This window comes from Pezoporus wallicus, unplaced genomic scaffold, assembly GCF_028554395.1.
Source record: "Pezoporus wallicus isolate ANWC-B61680 ecotype Strahan unplaced genomic scaffold, APGP_CSIRO_Pwel_v1 contig_161, whole genome shotgun sequence".
Classification (NCBI taxonomy): Eukaryota; Metazoa; Chordata; class Aves; order Psittaciformes; family Psittacidae; genus Pezoporus; species Pezoporus wallicus.
In genome coordinates this window covers 11723594-11742485 of record NW_026642654.1, presented here as the reverse complement: position 1 = coordinate 11742485, position 18892 = coordinate 11723594, and the positions used below count along the sequence as shown (strand labels likewise).

The window sequence follows — 18892 nt, the reverse complement described above, 5'->3', positions numbered from 1 at the left end:
GTAAATGCAATGCATCAGCCTAATTTCTTTCCTATACCTAGTATGCATGAGATTAATGTTGGAGGAAGGTTTTTTGAGATTTTAGAAGTCACATTTGTGATAGTTGTAAAAGCCAAGCTCCCGTAGTATACAAAATAAACATATTTTCTTGAGCTTTTTTCTCGTTATCTGCAGCTGGCAACACAATTAACTGTAAAAATCTGAATTAAAGTGCTATATTAAGAAAAATGAATTTATATAATACAAACCTACCCTCACTTTTAAATCTTCTTTATTACCTGCATGTCAACATAACTAAAACCAAAATACAAATGGTGAAAAAGCATTTACTGGGGTCTACATTGGCCCACTGAAAGCTATACTGCTGAATTTTCTGCCCTGAAGCTTAAAGCTGAATGATTATGTGCAGTCTTAATATTGTGTGGGGTTGTGTTTTTTTTTCCCCAACAATTTGCAACATTTCCATAGAATAATTATTTTGACTTGAAATTTCTTTCCTTCATTTTAGCTTGAAGATAATTAAATAAACAGTTCAAAAAGACATCGATCAATAAACTTTTATTCAAATGCAAAAATATTATGTTTCCCAACTTTCTTTTTTCTGAAATTTCATGTTCAAATAACTAGACAAATAAGGACTGATTTAAATAGTAAATGTAGGCTTATTTGTTGATTGAGGTTGAAATCTTACTTTCAAAGATAGAAATGACTGATTTTTTACATTAAAGTATCTAAAAAGTTAAGTTTCTTCACTGTGATAAGGAGCTTCATGAGGACATATCTTAATTATGTGCCTTGCTGGTTTTTGTTGATTACATTTCTATTGCTTTTTGAATTCATAAGTTAAATGAATTCACGTAAGAGTTAAAAACTGCAAAAGCCCGCTCCATTTGTGCTTGTGATGTACTCACACAGATGCACCAAGAATCCCTTTCTAATCAGAGTAACTTGTTGACTATCACAGAAGCATTTATGGTTGAAAAAAAAATTAATCAAAATTAAAATATGTGTATTTTTTTACCCTTGAGCCATTCAAAGGAGCAGAATACAAGGAACACAAGGAAAATGCTTCTGGATCCTGGCAAGCAAGTTTGACAATGTGTTCTCCCAGAAGGTTTCATGCAAAGCCTAGGAAAACAGCTGCAGTCCTTTTGCTGTCTTCAAAAGCTAATGAAAGGGCCCTTGACATTGTTTCTCCTCATGGTTTGAGAACAGCAAAGCAAAATTTGAGCCCCAACTCAGCTTTGTTCATCATTTACTTCAGCTGATAGATTAAATACTTGGAAAAATCTTTCCAAATCCCGGCCACTGTAGACCCCAACATAGCTTTAAAGAAAAGCAGAAGCATTACACTAGGGCAGGAAAGATTTTTATTTTGAAATATTAATAAAAATGTTCAACAGCATGTGTGAGGGTCATTAAATGTGCATTTTCCAGAACATGAAAAGGGCTTTGAAGCTCGCAGAAATGCTTTCTTACAATAGTTACCAGTCCCTGAAATCCCCATTTGCAGGGCTTGCAGCTGCTAATTTGGAATAATTACCCTAATTATCTACTTGCATATAGTGATGAATGCTGATATTTATAATGTCTAAAAAGGCCTTCCTCCTGTTCTAGATGTTAACATGAAACTTTCTATGGGTAGTTTCTTTCCACAGAGGAGTTAGACTGCATATTACCATACGAATTTCTTTTGTAAGCAATGAGCTGACAAGTTCTGGATCTTTTCATTTAATTTTTGTTACCGGTTGCCGATATGGTTATAACTATTACAGAGAATGATGAGTCTCTTTCATAAATTTTATGCACTGTACCTGTGAGGAGCACAAAGAGCTTCAGGATATTTGGGATTTTTAATTGTTCTGCTGCTGACTCAGTGCGATATCTTACATTAGTCACTTAGCACCAATTTTATTAAAGAACCTGGTACCTAAAAATTCCTACATTTTATGGAGCTGATCCTGAGAGTGACCTCCAGAACTTTAGGTAGGACCCCAAATTCCCCAGAAAAGGCTCTTAGGAGAGTTATCTCCTTCAGAGTAGCATCCAAAAGGTCCCTGTAGTTTGCAACCAAAATGCAAAGGACTTCTTTCTTGGGTTCATTGTATGCGATTACAGGCAGTAGAAAGGCCGTTCTGTATTTTCCCATTCACAACCTAAAACTATGTTCTGACAGAACAAATCGAGATTTTTATTTTCCAAAGAATTGCGCAGCCTTATTCTTCCTTTCCATGATGAAACGGGTATGGAAGTGGAAGATGTTATTGTTCGCCTTCTAATCCATAGCAGTTGAAGTGCTTGGTAAGGAGATTACTTAGGGTTGATAAATAAACTAGCATTTTCTCCTCCTCTTTTTGTAACTCATGGCTTTTTCAGGGAACACTGACAGATTGCCTGGGGAGGGCTGGTTAGAAAATAAGGACTTCATGTACAAAGAAAGGATGTGTTGCTCTGCAACACTTAACACTTAACTTCCAGGTAAGTGTTCCAGACACTTTACCTGGAATGAGGGAGCTTAGTTAAAAAAAAAAAAGTTCCTCCACTCCAAATTGCCTTTCAGCCTGCTGCTCAGAACGCAGTTGGGGGAGCTGAGAAGATGGGGTTTGACCCTTTGCAGCTAAGGAAGAAACTGAACTCACATCTTCACAGTGGGTATTCTAGAAACTTTGCTACTGTGAAAACGATTTTCCTTGTTTTAGAAAGAGAGTCACTATCCTTATGTTTTGCTAGAAGTTTTTCCTGCTGGGTGCCTTGTTTGTGCTCAGATTAGACCTTTCAGAAGAAAAGGATTTTGGACCCCTGACTGGACTTTGGTAATAAGTTTGTCCCCCGATTCTCCAATTGATTGCATAGTCTGCATGTAAGCATCAGCATCCCTGTCAGGGAAAACAGGGATGAATTCACCAAACCTTCGGAGCAAACTAGGAACCATGGAATTGCTGAGGTTGGAAGGGACTCTGGAGGGCTCTAGTCCTGCCTCCTGCTCAAGGTAAGGTCAGGTTCAGGAGGTTGCCCAGGACCATGTCCAGCTGGGATTTGAATGTTTCCAAAGATGGGGGCTCCACAATCTCTCTAAGCAGCCAGTTCCAGTGTTTGACCACACTCAGGAAGAAAAAGGTTTTTCCTTATATCTAATCAGAGATAGAAAACCTAGGCTCCCATCCAGGAACTAGTGCCAGCAGTGTGGGCACCCAATTTTGTATGTCAAAATTGGAAGAACCAATGAAATGCTCATTCTTCTGGACTTTGACCACTGTTAATTCAAGGTTTTTTTTTAATTTCAGTTTAGTATTTAGCTAAAAAAAGTCAAACAAGCAACATTCATTGTCATTTTGAAACAGATTTGCTCCTGTTGTTCCACCCATTTCTATGACATTTGCTCACAGCTTCCATAATTTTTAAGGTGTTCCACCACTAAACTACTGATCTGCTTAAAATCTGGCATATCTCTTTACTATTTAGAATGAAACATTTCTAAATATATGGCTTCAGCTGCGGGAGCTATTGCTTCCTCATCCTTCTCATTCTCAAAGGTTAAAATGAGCATTGCCTACCTCATAGCAGTCCAGTAAAATTTAATTAACATGCAGATGTAAAATGCACTGAAATATTCATTCTGACCTAAATAGTATTTTAGAAATATACATTTCACATTTTACTATCAGAAGCTGTCTGTGGATGAAATTAGATTACTGATGATATAAAGCAGGGTAAGAAACACTATGTAGTAGATATATAATTTTTGTAATTGTATGCTTTCTCTGCCTAGTCAAGAAGATGTCCCAAAAATGAAAAAAATAGGACACAATCTAAAACATAGGTAAGATGTTTTCTCTTAAATCACGCCTTCTTCAAGGAGCCTCAAAAAACAGCCTTTGTGTGCCACTGCAAGTAGATGTAAGTAGATGACAATCTTGCAAGGCAGACAGAAATGCTTTTTAGCATAGTAGAAAGTTTCCTTGATGTTATAATGGGTCGTGGGAGCCGGATCTCCTGTGTTTTCACAAATTTTGCTGGAGAAGGATCACTGAACAATTACTAGGATGTTCTTCTGAAGTTACTAACACTAATGACATTACCTTTTTAAGTGGATGTGGACCCTAGACCCCATAGGTCTATCTGAATATAAAACTTTGTTCCCTCAGTAGCTAACCTTGTGTCTACATCTCAGCACCATTCACAGTGCACATTTTGGACTATTTTTTTTTGTGCTTCTTTCAATCTGCTTATTTATTTATTTTTTGAAGAATATGAATTATACACTGAAGCCATTTCAAAAATCTCTACAAATATACCAGGGGCTCCTCCTCACCACTAACAATGACAATCCTTGTAATTATCTTTAATTTTCACATGCCTCCCGCTACTCCCTGAACTTCTTGACAGCTCAGAAGCACGGAGAGTTCTTGCAGCATTCCCCAAAAGTCTGTTGACATTGTCCATCACAGCAGGAGCTAATCTGAGAAAACAAGAGGCATCTTTGCCTCACCAGCTCTTCTCTCCAGCTTTGCTATTAACAGCCATAGTACCACAGGAAGAGGAATAAAATCACAAAGATCCCAAACAACATTTGCTTTACATTAGGTTGAAAACTACATGAATTCAGGAATTTGGGAGTTGGGAATGGACTGGACACCCATGCAGATCACAGAACACAGACATAATATTCCAGCTGGGAGATGTTCAAATAGGCAAACCAGAACCAGCATTATTTACTGCCTAACTTTAGCTTTTCACATGTAATTCCAAGCAACACACGAAAAGCTACCTGATCCTTGATAGAAAGAAGACTTCTGCCCAGTGTTCTCAAGATTGCTCGGCCACTACTGTATTTTCTACAGAACAGTGTTCATTTAAATAGTTTATAACTTATATCTCAACAGTGATGAACTCAAAGGAAAAAAAAAACAACCAAAAATACCAGCACCATGTTACCTAACTGGTTCTCCAGCAACAATGTGAACTGTAATCTGAGGATGGTTGAATACTGTAAATAGTGTTGTGAGGAATCTGTGGCTTTGCTTATACTGTTTGGATGAATTTTGGCCAAATTCCCACATCATGACCCGCTGTGCTCATATTGCTGGCAAAGACCTTTGCAGTACAGCCACCTGCAAATCCTCTGCTATGTTGCTGAGCCCCTCCGGGACTCTCTGGATTCTGTGCTGTTTTGATATAGTGGAGTGAAGGGCAGTCAGATAGCAGTGGTGGGCTTGTCCATACTGTAACTGATTTTAGCCTGCTAAGCCTGGAGGTCACTGAGATCTTGTGCCAGAACTTTGACATGAGATGAGCTTGGAATAAAGGGAGGGCTTTGCCTGTATTTAAAAAGGAACCTAGATCTATACAGCCTCTCAATATATTTCCTTTACATCTTTTGCTACAAATTGAACTAATTTAACTACAGCACAAAATCTGCTAAAGCCAAGCATCAAAAGGCTAAAGACCTGCTGGAAAGGGTCCAGAGAAGGGCCACAAAAATAATTAGCTACCTGGAACACTTCTATGAAGACAGGATGAGAGAGTTGGGGTTGTTGAGCCTGGAGAAGAGAAAACTCAAGAAGACCTTATTGCAGCTTTTCAGCTCTTAAAAAGGGCCGATAAGAAAGATGAGGAGAGATTTTTAGCAGGGCCTGTCGTGATAGGATGAGGGGTGGTGGTTTGAAACTAAAAGAGGGGAGATCTCACATCAGGCTGGATGTGAGAAAAAATTCTTTACAATGAGGGTGATAAAATACTGGCACAGGTTGCCCTGAGAGGTGGTGGATGTGCCATCCCTGGACACATTCAAGGTCAGGCTGGATGTGGTTCTGAGCAACCTGATGTAGTTGAAGATGTCCCTGCTCATTGCAGGCAGGTTGGACTAGATGACCTTTGAAGGTCCCTTCCAATCCAAATCATTCTATGATTCTGTAATTCTGTGATATTTTTGGGAAAGGTAAACTGAATTGCCCGAACCACATTTGCAGAGTGAATGGAGCCCAGCTATCTGCGCAGCACAATGAAGAAAAATAGCCTGCTTTTTGTGACTAATAAAGCTGTGGGAGACAAGACTCTTGGAGTGCATGAGGCATACACCCCTGCTTGGGCTGGAGGTCACCTGCCATTTTCAGAAATTTAGTCTAGACTCTCAACATTGCATGACCTGTTAGCCAAAATCACCTGTAGGACCCCTGGAAATATCTTTGCCTTTACCACTGCAGACACTTCAGAGTTGTTACCTTATCATTACCTGTGTGAGTGGGGCAAGACCCCACAGACCATTCATGGTCCCAGAAGTATAGAGTAAGAGAAAAAATTCCCTTAAAGAAACAAAAGGGGAGGTGCTCCCAACATAATTACAAGGCACAACACTTCTAAAACACAGAGGTTGCAGATGTAGCAAGACTCCAGTGTTGCAGAGGTATTATAGGGCTAGACAGGGGTAAACACAGTATATCAGGGCCAACCCAAAAGGTGGCCTGTCCTAAACAGTGTCTTGTTTAATCTAAGCAGGAAAGGATACAACCTTTATTTTTTTTTTCTGTTTGTTATAAGGCTACTACAGAAAAAACAGTGCATGTCTTTAAAACATAAACAATTTTAAAGGCTATATAGTATATATATTTGTCCTTCATTCATTGTTCTCATTTTAACTAAAACTTAAGGTTTGAACAGTTAACTCCAAATGACTGTAATTATTTAGCTTACAGAGTAAAATTAGTACTTTTTCCCTATCTACTGCGTAACACTTAACTATCTGCACACTTTTCAGAAGACCAGTTGTCCTGCCAGAAGTACCAGGGCAGTATTATTAGTACCTTGTTTATTGAGACATTCAGCCATTTAAACACACCTGCAACTCCACTTTAACAAACAACCCTTAAGCACAGCACTGTGAGATGGCCAAAACCAGAAAGCAAAAACTAAAACAAAGCAACATTTCTGAATGCTTCAACATTTTTACAGCCAACTACTTGCAGAAAAAATGGCATAGACTGCTCAGGAGAGGATCTAGGTCTGCCCTAAGCAGCAAGCCTGCAGTCATTACAGCCCTGAATGAGTGTTCCTGGCAGTCCTGTTTGATAGATGCGACTGGCCTGAATGTATACAATAATAACTTATTCCTGGCTGAAAACTTCTTCAGACACAGAGACACCTTTGAGTAACAGTTGCAAAGGTCAGCCTTCAGCTTCAGTGAAGTAAATGTTGAAAAACAATTTGGCAACACACTGTACTAATGTTATAAAGGAGGACAATTCCCCCTGATTAAAGGGCAGTGGGATCACGGCCTCCCTTTTCTACTCTGGGCTTTGACATTTCAATGGTAATAGGGACTCACTCGTTTTGGCAGCTTTTAGAAAATACTAACTCAGAAATCTCTCTACTCTTGTTTGGAAAAAAGCTTCAGCAATAATTTCAGTCAATATGAGCGTACATGGGCATGGGAGCAGTACTGTCTTCTATCACTGATTAACACAGTAATACAAGATACCAATAACTGAGACAAGTGTTTGGTCAGAGCTTTACACTATCGTTCATTGAATGTATTAATTTTCTTCCCCTTTTTTTCCTCCTTTTCTCCTTGGATATGGTTTTCTGATGCACAAAACTATCAGCATTCTGTGAATACAGGGAAGTGTCAGCTGTACTAAATCCTCTTTTTTTTTTTTAATGGTGTTAAAATCTGAAGTGCAATACCTCAGATATAATGGGGGAGAGAGCATTACAAGGAACAAGTACTTCTTGAACAGGTACTTCTCAGAACAGGCTGAGCTTCTTGCTCTTTATAGGAGAATTCCACCCTCACTGACCTGGGGAATAACTCCACAGTGGCCCCAGGTGCTGCACGAGAAATTGCATGCTGACATTAACACTACGAATAGGCTGTGGGCCGTTAACTGTCCCATCATTTTCCTTACTGTTTGGGCATTACAGGTCTCTCTTGCACATCTTCACTCCTGACTGGAAGGGCACAGGGCAAGCTGAGACACCTCTGTGGGACTGTAAGAGGGTGTAGAAATCAAAATGGTACAGCACATGTCCATGCTGATTTAGGATGCAGACCACCCAGCTACCCAGCTATCTCTACTAGCTTTTCGTGCTGTGGAAACAAGCCAGTTAATTCTGGAGTGGTGGCTGGTCATAAATCATTGTGAAGACAGCATGGGTGGTAGTGAATGGGGAGCTAGTATCCAAACTCTGCTAGCTCTGGCTAGCTCCACAGTATGCGTCAGTTGGTAGAGTATTGGATGTAGTTTCTCTAGTTCATATATGAGTTTTAAGGCCCCTTCTAACCCAAACCGTCCTATGATTCTATGATTTATGTCGAGCAAACAGACATGATCTAATTTCACAAAGACAAATAGCTGAGAAAAGTGCACTGAGTTAAAATCCACCCCATGGATGGGCAATGGGATCTGTGGGAATCCATCCTGTCCCCAGCAGAGTTCCTGGAAAAATGTAACTGAGGGCTTAATGCCTATCCATCCGTCAGTTTGTCCTCAAAGCTCTTCTCCATGTGGGCATAAGTTAAACCAGCAAAGAACCTTGTTGAAACTACTGCTTTTTTTCTTTTTTTAAGAGACCAACTCTTGTGCTTTTCTTTCATCTTGCAGAGTACACAGCTGACATTATTACCCACATGCTTAGCAGTTCCACTGCTGTAAAGGATGACGCTAGTACTTGCACTAGGAAGACAGGAGTGGGCTGAAGCCATTTTTAGAACAACATGTTATTTTAGTGCTGATTCATTCACTGTACCTTGTGGTATGTTTACCTTGCTTGATTGCTGCTTCACAGGCTGCTGAATGGCTGAGGAAGGAATATTAATCAGTGACACATAACACTGTGCTCCAGAACTTCAGTGATGGTGAGTGCTATGCTCTTGCCAGTCTTTTGGTTTTATTGTAGGAATTACTTTTCTTTAACAAGTATTTCAGTTCTGGAAACTGGAAGCGACACTTTTGCATTCATCATTTTAGCACAGCTATCTAGTTCATATCCATTTTTTATATTGAAAAATTTTTGCTCCTCACTGGTACTCAGAGTGAAATTAATCAAAGTCAGTGCACTTTATATGTGTTGAAATTAATTAGCCAAAACAGCTGATGAAGACAGAAGAGATATCACAACTCATTTATCTTTTTCTTAACATATTTTATATTAAAATTACAATGACACATAAAACAGTAGCAGCTGCTATGGCTAAAACTATATGAAAGCGTGCTTTACTGCATGTGTGATCTACTTGGGCTATTCTGCCTGCTGAGTGAGATGACAGAAGAGTTTGGTGCCTAGAAATGCATTTGTAGCTCAATTTATCTGCATTCAAAACAGAAATTAAAGGCTAATGCATAAAACCTGTTGTTAATCATTCACGAGAACTGATAAATGTTATTAGTGTACAATTACAAGTGGCTGCTGTCTGTTCTTGTGGTGCTAGTTGACCATCTGGTTCACATTACAGCTAAATTGACTTAACAATGAGCTGGAGCCCAAACAAGCTTCCCACTCTTCTGTCCTTTCTTTTTGCATGCTTCCACCACCTCCACTGCGACAGGAGTAATGCAAATCTGATCCAAACTTTAGATGAGAAAAATAATCACTATTTTATGCAGCTTTATTTCTATTAAACTGTCCAAGGCTATGTGAACACCCATGCAAGGCACTCTGGCTGAATCACCTCTTACTTCCAACAGCATACTACTTGTCCAAGAGATCCCCCAGCTGCAAGGACCATCTGTGGAGGAGCAGAGAATGTAAAACTGTAAAAGAGGAGCTCAAAGAGACTGAACTTGGAGATTTACCAGGTTAAACAAACATCTGCATTCAACTCTAGGACATGACAAGCATATAATTTGCAGATATGTTCAAAACCTCTTTTGACATCTCCTGTTTTCAGGTATCTCTGCATTTGGTAAAAGCTTCCGTCTTAGAAAGAAATTTCCTTTGTTCACTCTTCAGAGTTTCAGTTTTAAGGAAGAAGGAGCTCAGTAATTACTCTAGAAGGCAAAATGAAAGCCCAGAAAAACAATACAGACAACATGGTCTGAAGCACGGGCCTAAGACACTGCCATGGTCCTCCCATTTGGGACTTTGTCTATCAAAACTCTTCTGTGGAAAACAGAAGTATCAATATTTTACACAAGCATTAAAAGAAAAAATATCAAGAAGGATACCAGTAGACAGAAAAGTAGGTTGGGTACAGTGAATCCTCATATGGGTGACATGGTCTAGTGTGTGGTGTCCCTTGCCCATGGCAGTGGGGTTGGAACTAGATGATCTTAAAATTCTTTCCAACCCAAACCGTTCTATGGTTCTATATAATTAGGTAACAGAATAAAAGCCATATATATATTACAAATTTATAACATTAATATGTAAAAATAGAAAAAGAATTTTCATTATTATGATGCATGTTTAGGTGTTCATCTATAAGGACTATAATTTCATAGCTTTGCTTTAAAGGCAATTTAAATATATATAGCTGACATCACATGTGTTTTAATATCATGTGTTATAATGCCATAAACACAGAGATCCTGTGAAGGTCCTGGGGTTTTACACTCATCTGTTCACTTGTGCACCTCAGGGAATTCTGCTGCTGCATAATCAACTTCATAATCCCTTGAATTTTCATTGCCAGATATTCTGGAGCAAGGCAGTAAACTGTCCTGGTTAGGGATCCTGACATGTTTCTCTACCTTTCCTAGTTGATGCTTCTTACATTGCCATAAGAAAAGTTAAATATCCTTCCTCAGTTTTGCAAATAGAGTAATTGAAGTGTGCAGTGATTAACAGATTACATTTCCTGGGTCAGAGAGAAAGTTCATGGCAGAGCTAATAATGAAATTTATATCTCTGGTCTTAATGACTACAGTGTGACAGCACAGCATCCCTCAAAGCAGAAGTTTCCAAACTAAGCATTTAGTTATGACATTGACAGAGCAGGGTCCCTTTGTTTGCTGACCTTAGGCTAGTGAATAAGCCATCTACTCAGTCTGAAAGATATCTATGGTCTGAATGGTATATTCAGATTTTGCAGAACATATATTTTATTTTATTATTTTGTAATGAGACTATTCATGTTATAGAATTCCTGGTATTATTGGTTTGAACATGGCTATAGATTCTTTATGGCAGTAACTGCTTACTCAAGTCTTAAAAAATTTCCATTATAGGATCCCTGTGAATAGGGAATGGCAACTATCTTAGCTGTAAAAGGGCTTAAAACCAAAGATCATAAAGTCTCAGCAAAAATTTAAGTTCACTTCGCCTAGATTTTAAGATGGATGAACCTACCAGTGGATGAACATTATTAACATTGTTAAAACAATGAATGCTCCCTAGGCTTGCCACTGAGCTTGATCTAAAGCTTAGCAATAAGCAGGTTAGTTTGTGAATTCAGTGTTTCACATTCACTTGAGGATGCTGATACAAGTTGGGAGGAAGAAGGTGATCCATAAAAAGTGAAAACCAGTGGTTCTGCAAAATAAAATGAGATCTAAAGAAGGAGGAAGAAGAAACAGTGAAACATGATGAGAAGGAAAGCACAAAATTTGGCAAAGATGTAGAGGAACCAGAGCTGCCTGTGTAGGAGTATGCCATGGTAAGCAAAAAGCTAGCCTTCTCTGCAGTGTTGGAGCTGTACATGTGGTTTTAGAACACAGATGCACGTGTAAGTCTCTGCATAGGATGCACTTCCAGTTTCGTCTTGTTGAGTTAGATTAAAAATTTCCAGGAAAGAACAGATTGGTTTAGATACATGATAACTGTACTTGGATATGAGAAAATATCACAGCTGCCAGACAAAATCGGAATAAATTTGCATGGTAATGCTATGAGGGTTGCAATCTCATTTTCCTTTCTCTGTAATAAGGAACTTTCTATGTTTCAGAAGGGGAGACTGATCCTGGATATCTGCATATGTACTTGAAAAGATCTGTCTCTTCAAGTGTGTCTCATTACTATTGGACCCCTATAGCTCAGAGGAGAGAGAACCCTACACAATAAGTACAACAGTTGTCGCTAGTCTGTGCTGGTTTCTGCAGATCCTACCGGAACTGAAAAATCTTGAAATGCATAAATCTGAAGTGGAGGCTTCCAATGTTAATGTGAGAATCAGTTAAGCGATGAATAATGACAAGTTCCTTAAAAAGAAATAAAAGAGGAGGTACTCAGAACAATGTGGGCTTTGTAGGCTGTACTTGGTAAAAATACCTAAGTGAAAATTTGTGTATCATTTTTTTTTTCCAGCAGCAAAGCTTACTGAAGATGTTATCATCCCAGCTATTCACTCCTTTCTGCTCTGCTCCCACTGCAGTTCTCTGTACACTCTGACATGCTAACATCACTTGTCATGGCACTGTGCTGTACCTAAGCCATATTAACAATGTAAATGTCTATAAAAAGTATTTTGGAAGCTCTATTTTTATACCCATATCACTTAATGAATCAGATCATGATGCAGCATCATAATTAGTATGACTTTAGAGTAGCAAATGGCAGCAAGCAGCAGGTATAAGTTTAAATGTAGGAAAAAGAGGGAGCATCTTGGTTGCTGCTAGAGAAAACAAGTGTGCTGAACATCACCACAAATAGTCTGAGTGCCAGGCCTGAAATATTTATCTCCCTAAAGTACCCATGTAACTTTTAACAAGGATAGCTTATAGTATGGTCTCAAACAGGCTCAGTTCAATATGATCTTGGGTGACCCAGTCACTAAAAGGAAGTTTGTGAGTAGCCATCCTCACAATAAAGCAACTGAATAAACCAGCAAACCCATTCTCCTGTAATTTAACAAACACATGGACAAAAGGCATAAAAGAACACAAAACCAGGATTCCACACAGCCTGTTTTTAAGATTGCTCATACACAGATGCATTCAAAACACTTTTTCTAGCCTGCAGACTGCTGGGAGAACTGCCCCTTTTTACTCTGACATATGGATTTTATCAAGATGTTCAGTGTGAGCTCCAAAGATGAAAACACATCCACTGACTTTAATTTATATCACAGCAGTTTTACAGTTTTTAATCTGTCTCTATAAACAAAGACAAAAGTTAGTTTTCTCACTTTCATGGAATATCTGCACTAGGTGAGCCATAGAGACATACAGATTATCCTTGTGTTGTTTTTGATAACTATGGCATAAACTGTGATCCTTTTTCATTACAAATCTTAAGAAAATCTTCCTCTTACCTGAAGGTAATGGCATGGCCTCAAGGAAGGTTTGATTTCCTGATGAACCAGAGGCTTATCTAAGTTCAGTGATGATTTGCGATATGCTTCTTTAGCCTGACTTACTGTAAGCGTGGACCAAGAACTCCTTTTCATATATTTACCATCAGGGGTCATAGCTAGCCCTTCACAAGCTGAACACTTCACATCATTGTTACTTTTGGAAGTCTTCAATGAGAGATCCCCGAAATGCCCCTGGAGTGCCTCAGGATAGCAATGGGATATATGATCTGCATGGTGCCTATTTACCACACTAGGGGTACGGTAAGTGCTATCGCTGTCCAAATTATCATCAGAGCTCCACCAGCTGCTCATTCCAGATTTATGCTTGCTTTCTGGTTTTCGCTCCTTACTTTTACTCCTTTTGCTGTGCTTGGAATGGTGCCCGTGATGATGGTCATCCCCTCGACTGTCTCCCTTTGTTCCGTTAACGTTGCCCTTGGATGATCCTTCCAGAGAATGAGATTTAGTAAAAAGTTTCTGGACTGAATGAACAAGATGGCGTATTCTTCCCGGGCTCTCACTGCGTTGTTCCGCAGCTGTTGAGGTCCTCTGGTACTGTAAAGTGTGAAACCCATCCCGGTGAAGAGGAAGCTGTTTCTCAAATTGGTCCAAAAGGTTTGCAGGAATACGGTTAATCTTAGGGTTACCGTGAGACATGGCGCAGTCGTCTCTGGAGTCGTAATGTGAGCTGTAGTGCATTCTGGGAAAAGTGCTACTTGACATGTGATCGCCCATTACCATGGGCATCATCATGCATTCAGAATGAATGGAGCTGCGTGGCGAGCAACGATGGTGGTCCATCGGGCAGCTCTCCGTGGGGCTGAGAAGATAGGATTGCCTTGGCTCCTGCCCATGGTGAATATGGTCGTGGGTGTGTTCACAATCTTCAGGGGATGCTAAGCCACAGGTATGAGCTGAACATAACTGTGGTTGGTTGCGACTACCAGATAATCCTTTCATATTCCTCGAAGCAGGAGAGTATCTTTCTTCATTGAAGTGCTGAGAAGGTGACCATGAGTACTGCTGGTCTGTCAGGAGAACACATAAAACCTATGTTATATGTCTGATTAAAAGATTAACTCGCAAAATCCAAGAATATTGCAAAACTAATCACTTTTTCTCTATGTTCTTGATGGAAAGTTTGACCATTCATGGAATTTTATTCACCATTGTAAAACTGGTTAAAATTGCTCACTACAAGCAAATTATGGGGTGAATGCAGCCTCCTTCCTGTTTGCAAAATTGTCTGCTAGGAGTGCTACATTTTATGAAGCTATTCATTATGAAAATGTACTCAAATAGATTTAACGGATACACTCAAGTATTCTGTTTATTACTTGATATTTGGAATTCATATGTCAAGCTTTGTGGTTAGTCATTTATGTTACATGGGTCTAGTTTCTATTTCTGTGGTTTCTAAGTTGGGCATCTTAACCTAAGTTAAACCTTTCTCCATGGAGCCATTTTCGTAACACAAACTGAACTTAATTTTCTTAAATGAATCTCAGCTTTAGGATCCCAAGTTCACTGTTCATAAGCATAAATAATAAACAGCAAAGAGAAAAAGAATATGAACATTCTGAAATGAAGTTTTATTTTTATATCACTAAACATGAATAAGCATTTCATATTATTTGAACATCATTTATCCTTAGTCCAGAAGTATTGAACATCATTTATTCTTAGTCTAGTAGCAATAATACCATATGTTTAAGGTCCTTATTAGGCAGTTTTTTCTTCCTTATGTCCAAACTACAAAATATTTGTTTAAATACTCTATATTATTCATGATATAAAGCCCCCACCTTTGGGTACAAGCTACAGGTTTTTATATGCTCAGTTATTTGTTCCTATGGATCATGTGCTCCAAGCTGGGGTTATTAAACAAGCATGATTACTAAGTAATAGTAGTTTGTAAGCAAAGATTTTGATACTCAAGCCTTTGATTTTTTTCTCTCTCATACAATTCCTTGCAGCTGTCAAATGCTACAAACAGAGAATTAAAAAACCCAGAAATGCTTCAATTTGATTTTCATATTCACTTTCTTTCTTCAATTTCGGCTTATTTAAGCAACATTTCAGAAGCAGACAAAGAAATAGGATGCAAGACAATCTTTTAGAGGATCAGACAGATGCGTGGTTATAAAACCCACTTAGTAGAGTTTTTCCGCAAATTTGCCCTAAAGAATCTAAATAATCCTGCACAGGTGCTCAATACAAGGAAGTTGAAGGCTTCAACTAGAATTGAAGCCAGAACATATGTGCTTGTTATATATAACAACGTAACTGGACACTGGAGACCAGCCTGTCGGGATAACACAGTAGCCAACAGCACTCTGAGGGTTTTCTAAACATATGACAAAACTCTCCTAAATCATATTCCTACTGCTGGTAAAAACTCAATAGAGTTGGTCATTAAACAAATCAATACCCATATTTCTTTATTTTTATTCAAATAATAAGTTTTATGTCATGATACCTTCAGTACAGAATGCAAGTTGACTTGCATTTCTCGCAAGTCTTTAGCATCAGCAATCTTATAACCTAAATGCTTTAAATTTCCTATGGTGGAAGATGCTTAGATAATTTTATTGCATCCTAATTTCAACAGAACTCCACATAATGCTTTAAAATGAATGTAGTATTAAATTAAGAAATAAAGTATTCTTTATCCTAGGCACAATTCTGCCACACAAAAGTCAAAAATGGATTTAAAGGTCCAGATCCCACCTCCAGTTTTTATCATGGTGTGAAACTGATGTGTGTGTACATATCTCCTTTTTTGCTTCTGTTTGTTTTGTGTTTTTTTTTTTTATACCCCGCATTCTTTAACTTAATTCTTGGCTACTTTCACATTAAAATAAAAACTTGTAAGTATTGATTACTCAGCCTATTGTACTACTTGGACTATAATAACCTGCATAAATGTAGTTACAAAAAGGAAATAAACTGCTTTTTTGAAATAACGTAATTTTGATTATCCAATTAAAAGTATAGCTGTATATAGATAAGGTAGTAAATTATAACAGTGCATTGGGATTCAGCCACATAAGTAGCACTGTAATTAATGGTACTTAACTCAGCATATTACCAAACATTATCAGGGGACTAATAATGGTCCATATGTTGAACTTTGTCTGTGCTTCCCATAAAGGGTACCCAAAGCATCTGACTGAGACTACTGAATCAGTTCTTACAATCCCAGGAGATGTGGAAGGCACTATTCTCCTTTTACAGAAAAGGAAACTGAATACAGGCAACATTTTCCAAAGTGCTTGTGGATTTGCTGATTTTCATTTTCACAGTGGAATGAGCCAGAGGGAGGTGGAAGGAGGCTCTTTCGTTAAACTGACAGCATGATGAGAGTCAACCCCAGGGCTTTTCATCACTATCTTGCATACCTATGAATGAAGGAACTCTCATACTGCATCCTGCCAATGCATTAAAAAAAAAAAAAAATAAGAGCATGGCAGCATGGCAGACATCCAGAACAAAAGAAAGAGTCACACAGGAATAAGAAACTCATTTAAATGAGCTCCTTTGCATGCAACTGCTAGTCCCTTCTGTAGGCTTCACGCAGCATCAAACACAGCCCAGAAGGCTTTAAACATTTTCATTCTGTTACATCCCTAGGAATATGAGACATCATGATTTGATTGGACTGCAATGGATAATCTAACAACAGCTTTTCCATCCCTCATGACTCCCTGTGATGCTAGCTCAGTGCAACTACAGAAAAATAGTTTTCTGAACATTGCTTTCACAGACTTATAGCATTTTATGTGCCTTGTGGAATATCTGATATTTTTTTTTTTTTTGTTTAAAACACATTATCTAGAAACTGCTATAGGCATTTAATAAACATAATCAAAATAAAAACTGAATTAAGAAGAGGTCATTTTCCAAAAGTAGTTTCCCCCTCTTAAATCTGCCATAGAGAGTAAGTGATAGTAGATAAAGTCCCAAATTGCTTACACATGCATCATCTAAATTCATCACTCTCATTAGGTTTGGGCTCTGCTTGGGACATCAAACCTATTCTATGTCTCGGGCTAGTCCTATGCCCACCACTTCTTCTTACAAACCCTCTGAAAATCTTCAAAACTTTGCATTATAATATATAAGTTTATCAAGGCACCTGTGCTTTGTACTGTTTAGTTAACTTTCTTCAGGAGGCCTGTATCAGGGCTCAAAGAAACAGTTGAGCTTTGGCTGAATGAATTACGGTACGGTACCAGACCAGTGTAATTGATCATGTGCTAGCTCTTAGCCTGCCAGAAACACAAAGAAAAATGAGCTAGCTTAAAATTCAATTAAGCTAGCATGCTTTTCTAGCATTTGCAAGGAGGTAAAAGTGTGTCTATGGTCAATGACTGCAGCTCAGATGATTCATAAAAATTCATAGAGCTACAACAGTAATGTTTTTTTCTCAACCCTTTAAGAATAAATTTAGGATTTTGGTATAATAATACCAGATTAAAGCAATAATGGCAGATTGGACTGGAATTTTAGTCTATGGCTTGAAGATCATAAAATCATAGAGTCAAATAAATTGGAAAAGACCTTTAAGATCATCAAGTCCGACCGTTATCCCAGGACTATCATAGTCATAAACAGCCTTTAATGATATCTAGAAGAAAGTGTAAGCTTTTTGGGAGTGGTGTTTTTTGTGGGTTTGTTTATTGCTTTTTGTTGTTTTTTTGTTTTTGTTTTTTTTTTGTTTGTTTGTTTGTTTTTTTGTTTTGCCCAGCAGCTCCTAAGTTTTCTTAGAGTGATCACTAAAAAATAAAGTAATTGAGAATATCAGTGTCTAGCCCCTTAAAGAAAGTGCCACCATCAGAACCAAAGAACTGGAGGGAGGCAGAAGAACAAATAAATGTAACCCAAATATGTATGTGAGCACAGGAATGGCTTTTTTAAATTTCATCAGAGAAAAATAAAATCTTTCCATTGACTTGGATAATGAGATAGTACAGTGGATAGCCAGATAATACATGAAGACTGGGGGGGGGGGGGGGACCTAGACCAAGATGTAGGTTGTTATGTCAGAGAGAATCCAGTAATTCCAAAATCCTGATAATCCCTTAAACCTCTTCTTTTCAGAACCTACTGTACAGATATGTCAACCTTTAATCTTGACAGATGGGATCCCTTCCTATCTATTTAAACTCTTTTCCTGTTATGCCATGTCCTTTCCTGCTTTTTTCCCCTGTTTTTCCTTCTGGACTTTCTGATGCTAGATTTGCTCTCTTACTCCAAGCAAATGTCCATTTGCCTGTGTCTTAAGGGACTGGTCACATTTTTTCTTAGTTTCTGGAGGACTGTCTCCCATGGGAGGGACCTCATGCTGAAACAGGGGAAGAGTGTGAGGAGGAAGGAATGTCAGAGACAACGTGTGATGAACTGACCACAGCTCCCATTCCCCGTCCTCCTGGACCACTGGTGGGAAGAAGGTAAAGTGCTCAGGAGTAAAGCTGAGCTCAGGAAGAAGGGAAGGTGCGCTTTGGTGGGCACATGGCATCCAGCCAGGGTCAACCCACCACACTGCTAAAGAAAATCTGTAAAACCACTTGAAACCTCTCTGACATTCAAAAGGAGTGCATATCTCCACCAATCTTTTTGTACAAGTCTTATTGTGTGTTATGTATTGAAAACAAGCTTTCAGAG

The 18892-nt window shown here is 38.5% G+C and overlaps 1 protein-coding gene across 22 annotated transcripts in view; it reads right to left on the bottom strand.

Moving 5' to 3' along the window:
• Window positions 1-18892, bottom strand: part of DLGAP2 (DLG associated protein 2) — a 464923-nt gene that overhangs the window by 71397 nt on the left and 374634 nt on the right. For all 22 annotated transcript variants that reach the window (XM_057431701.1, XM_057431703.1, XM_057431706.1 and 19 more), the window contains one exon: window positions 13184-14253. In XM_057431701.1, the coding sequence (XP_057287684.1) occupies window positions 13184-14253 (1070 nt within the window). The remainder of the gene's footprint in view (window positions 1-13183; window positions 14254-18892) is intronic.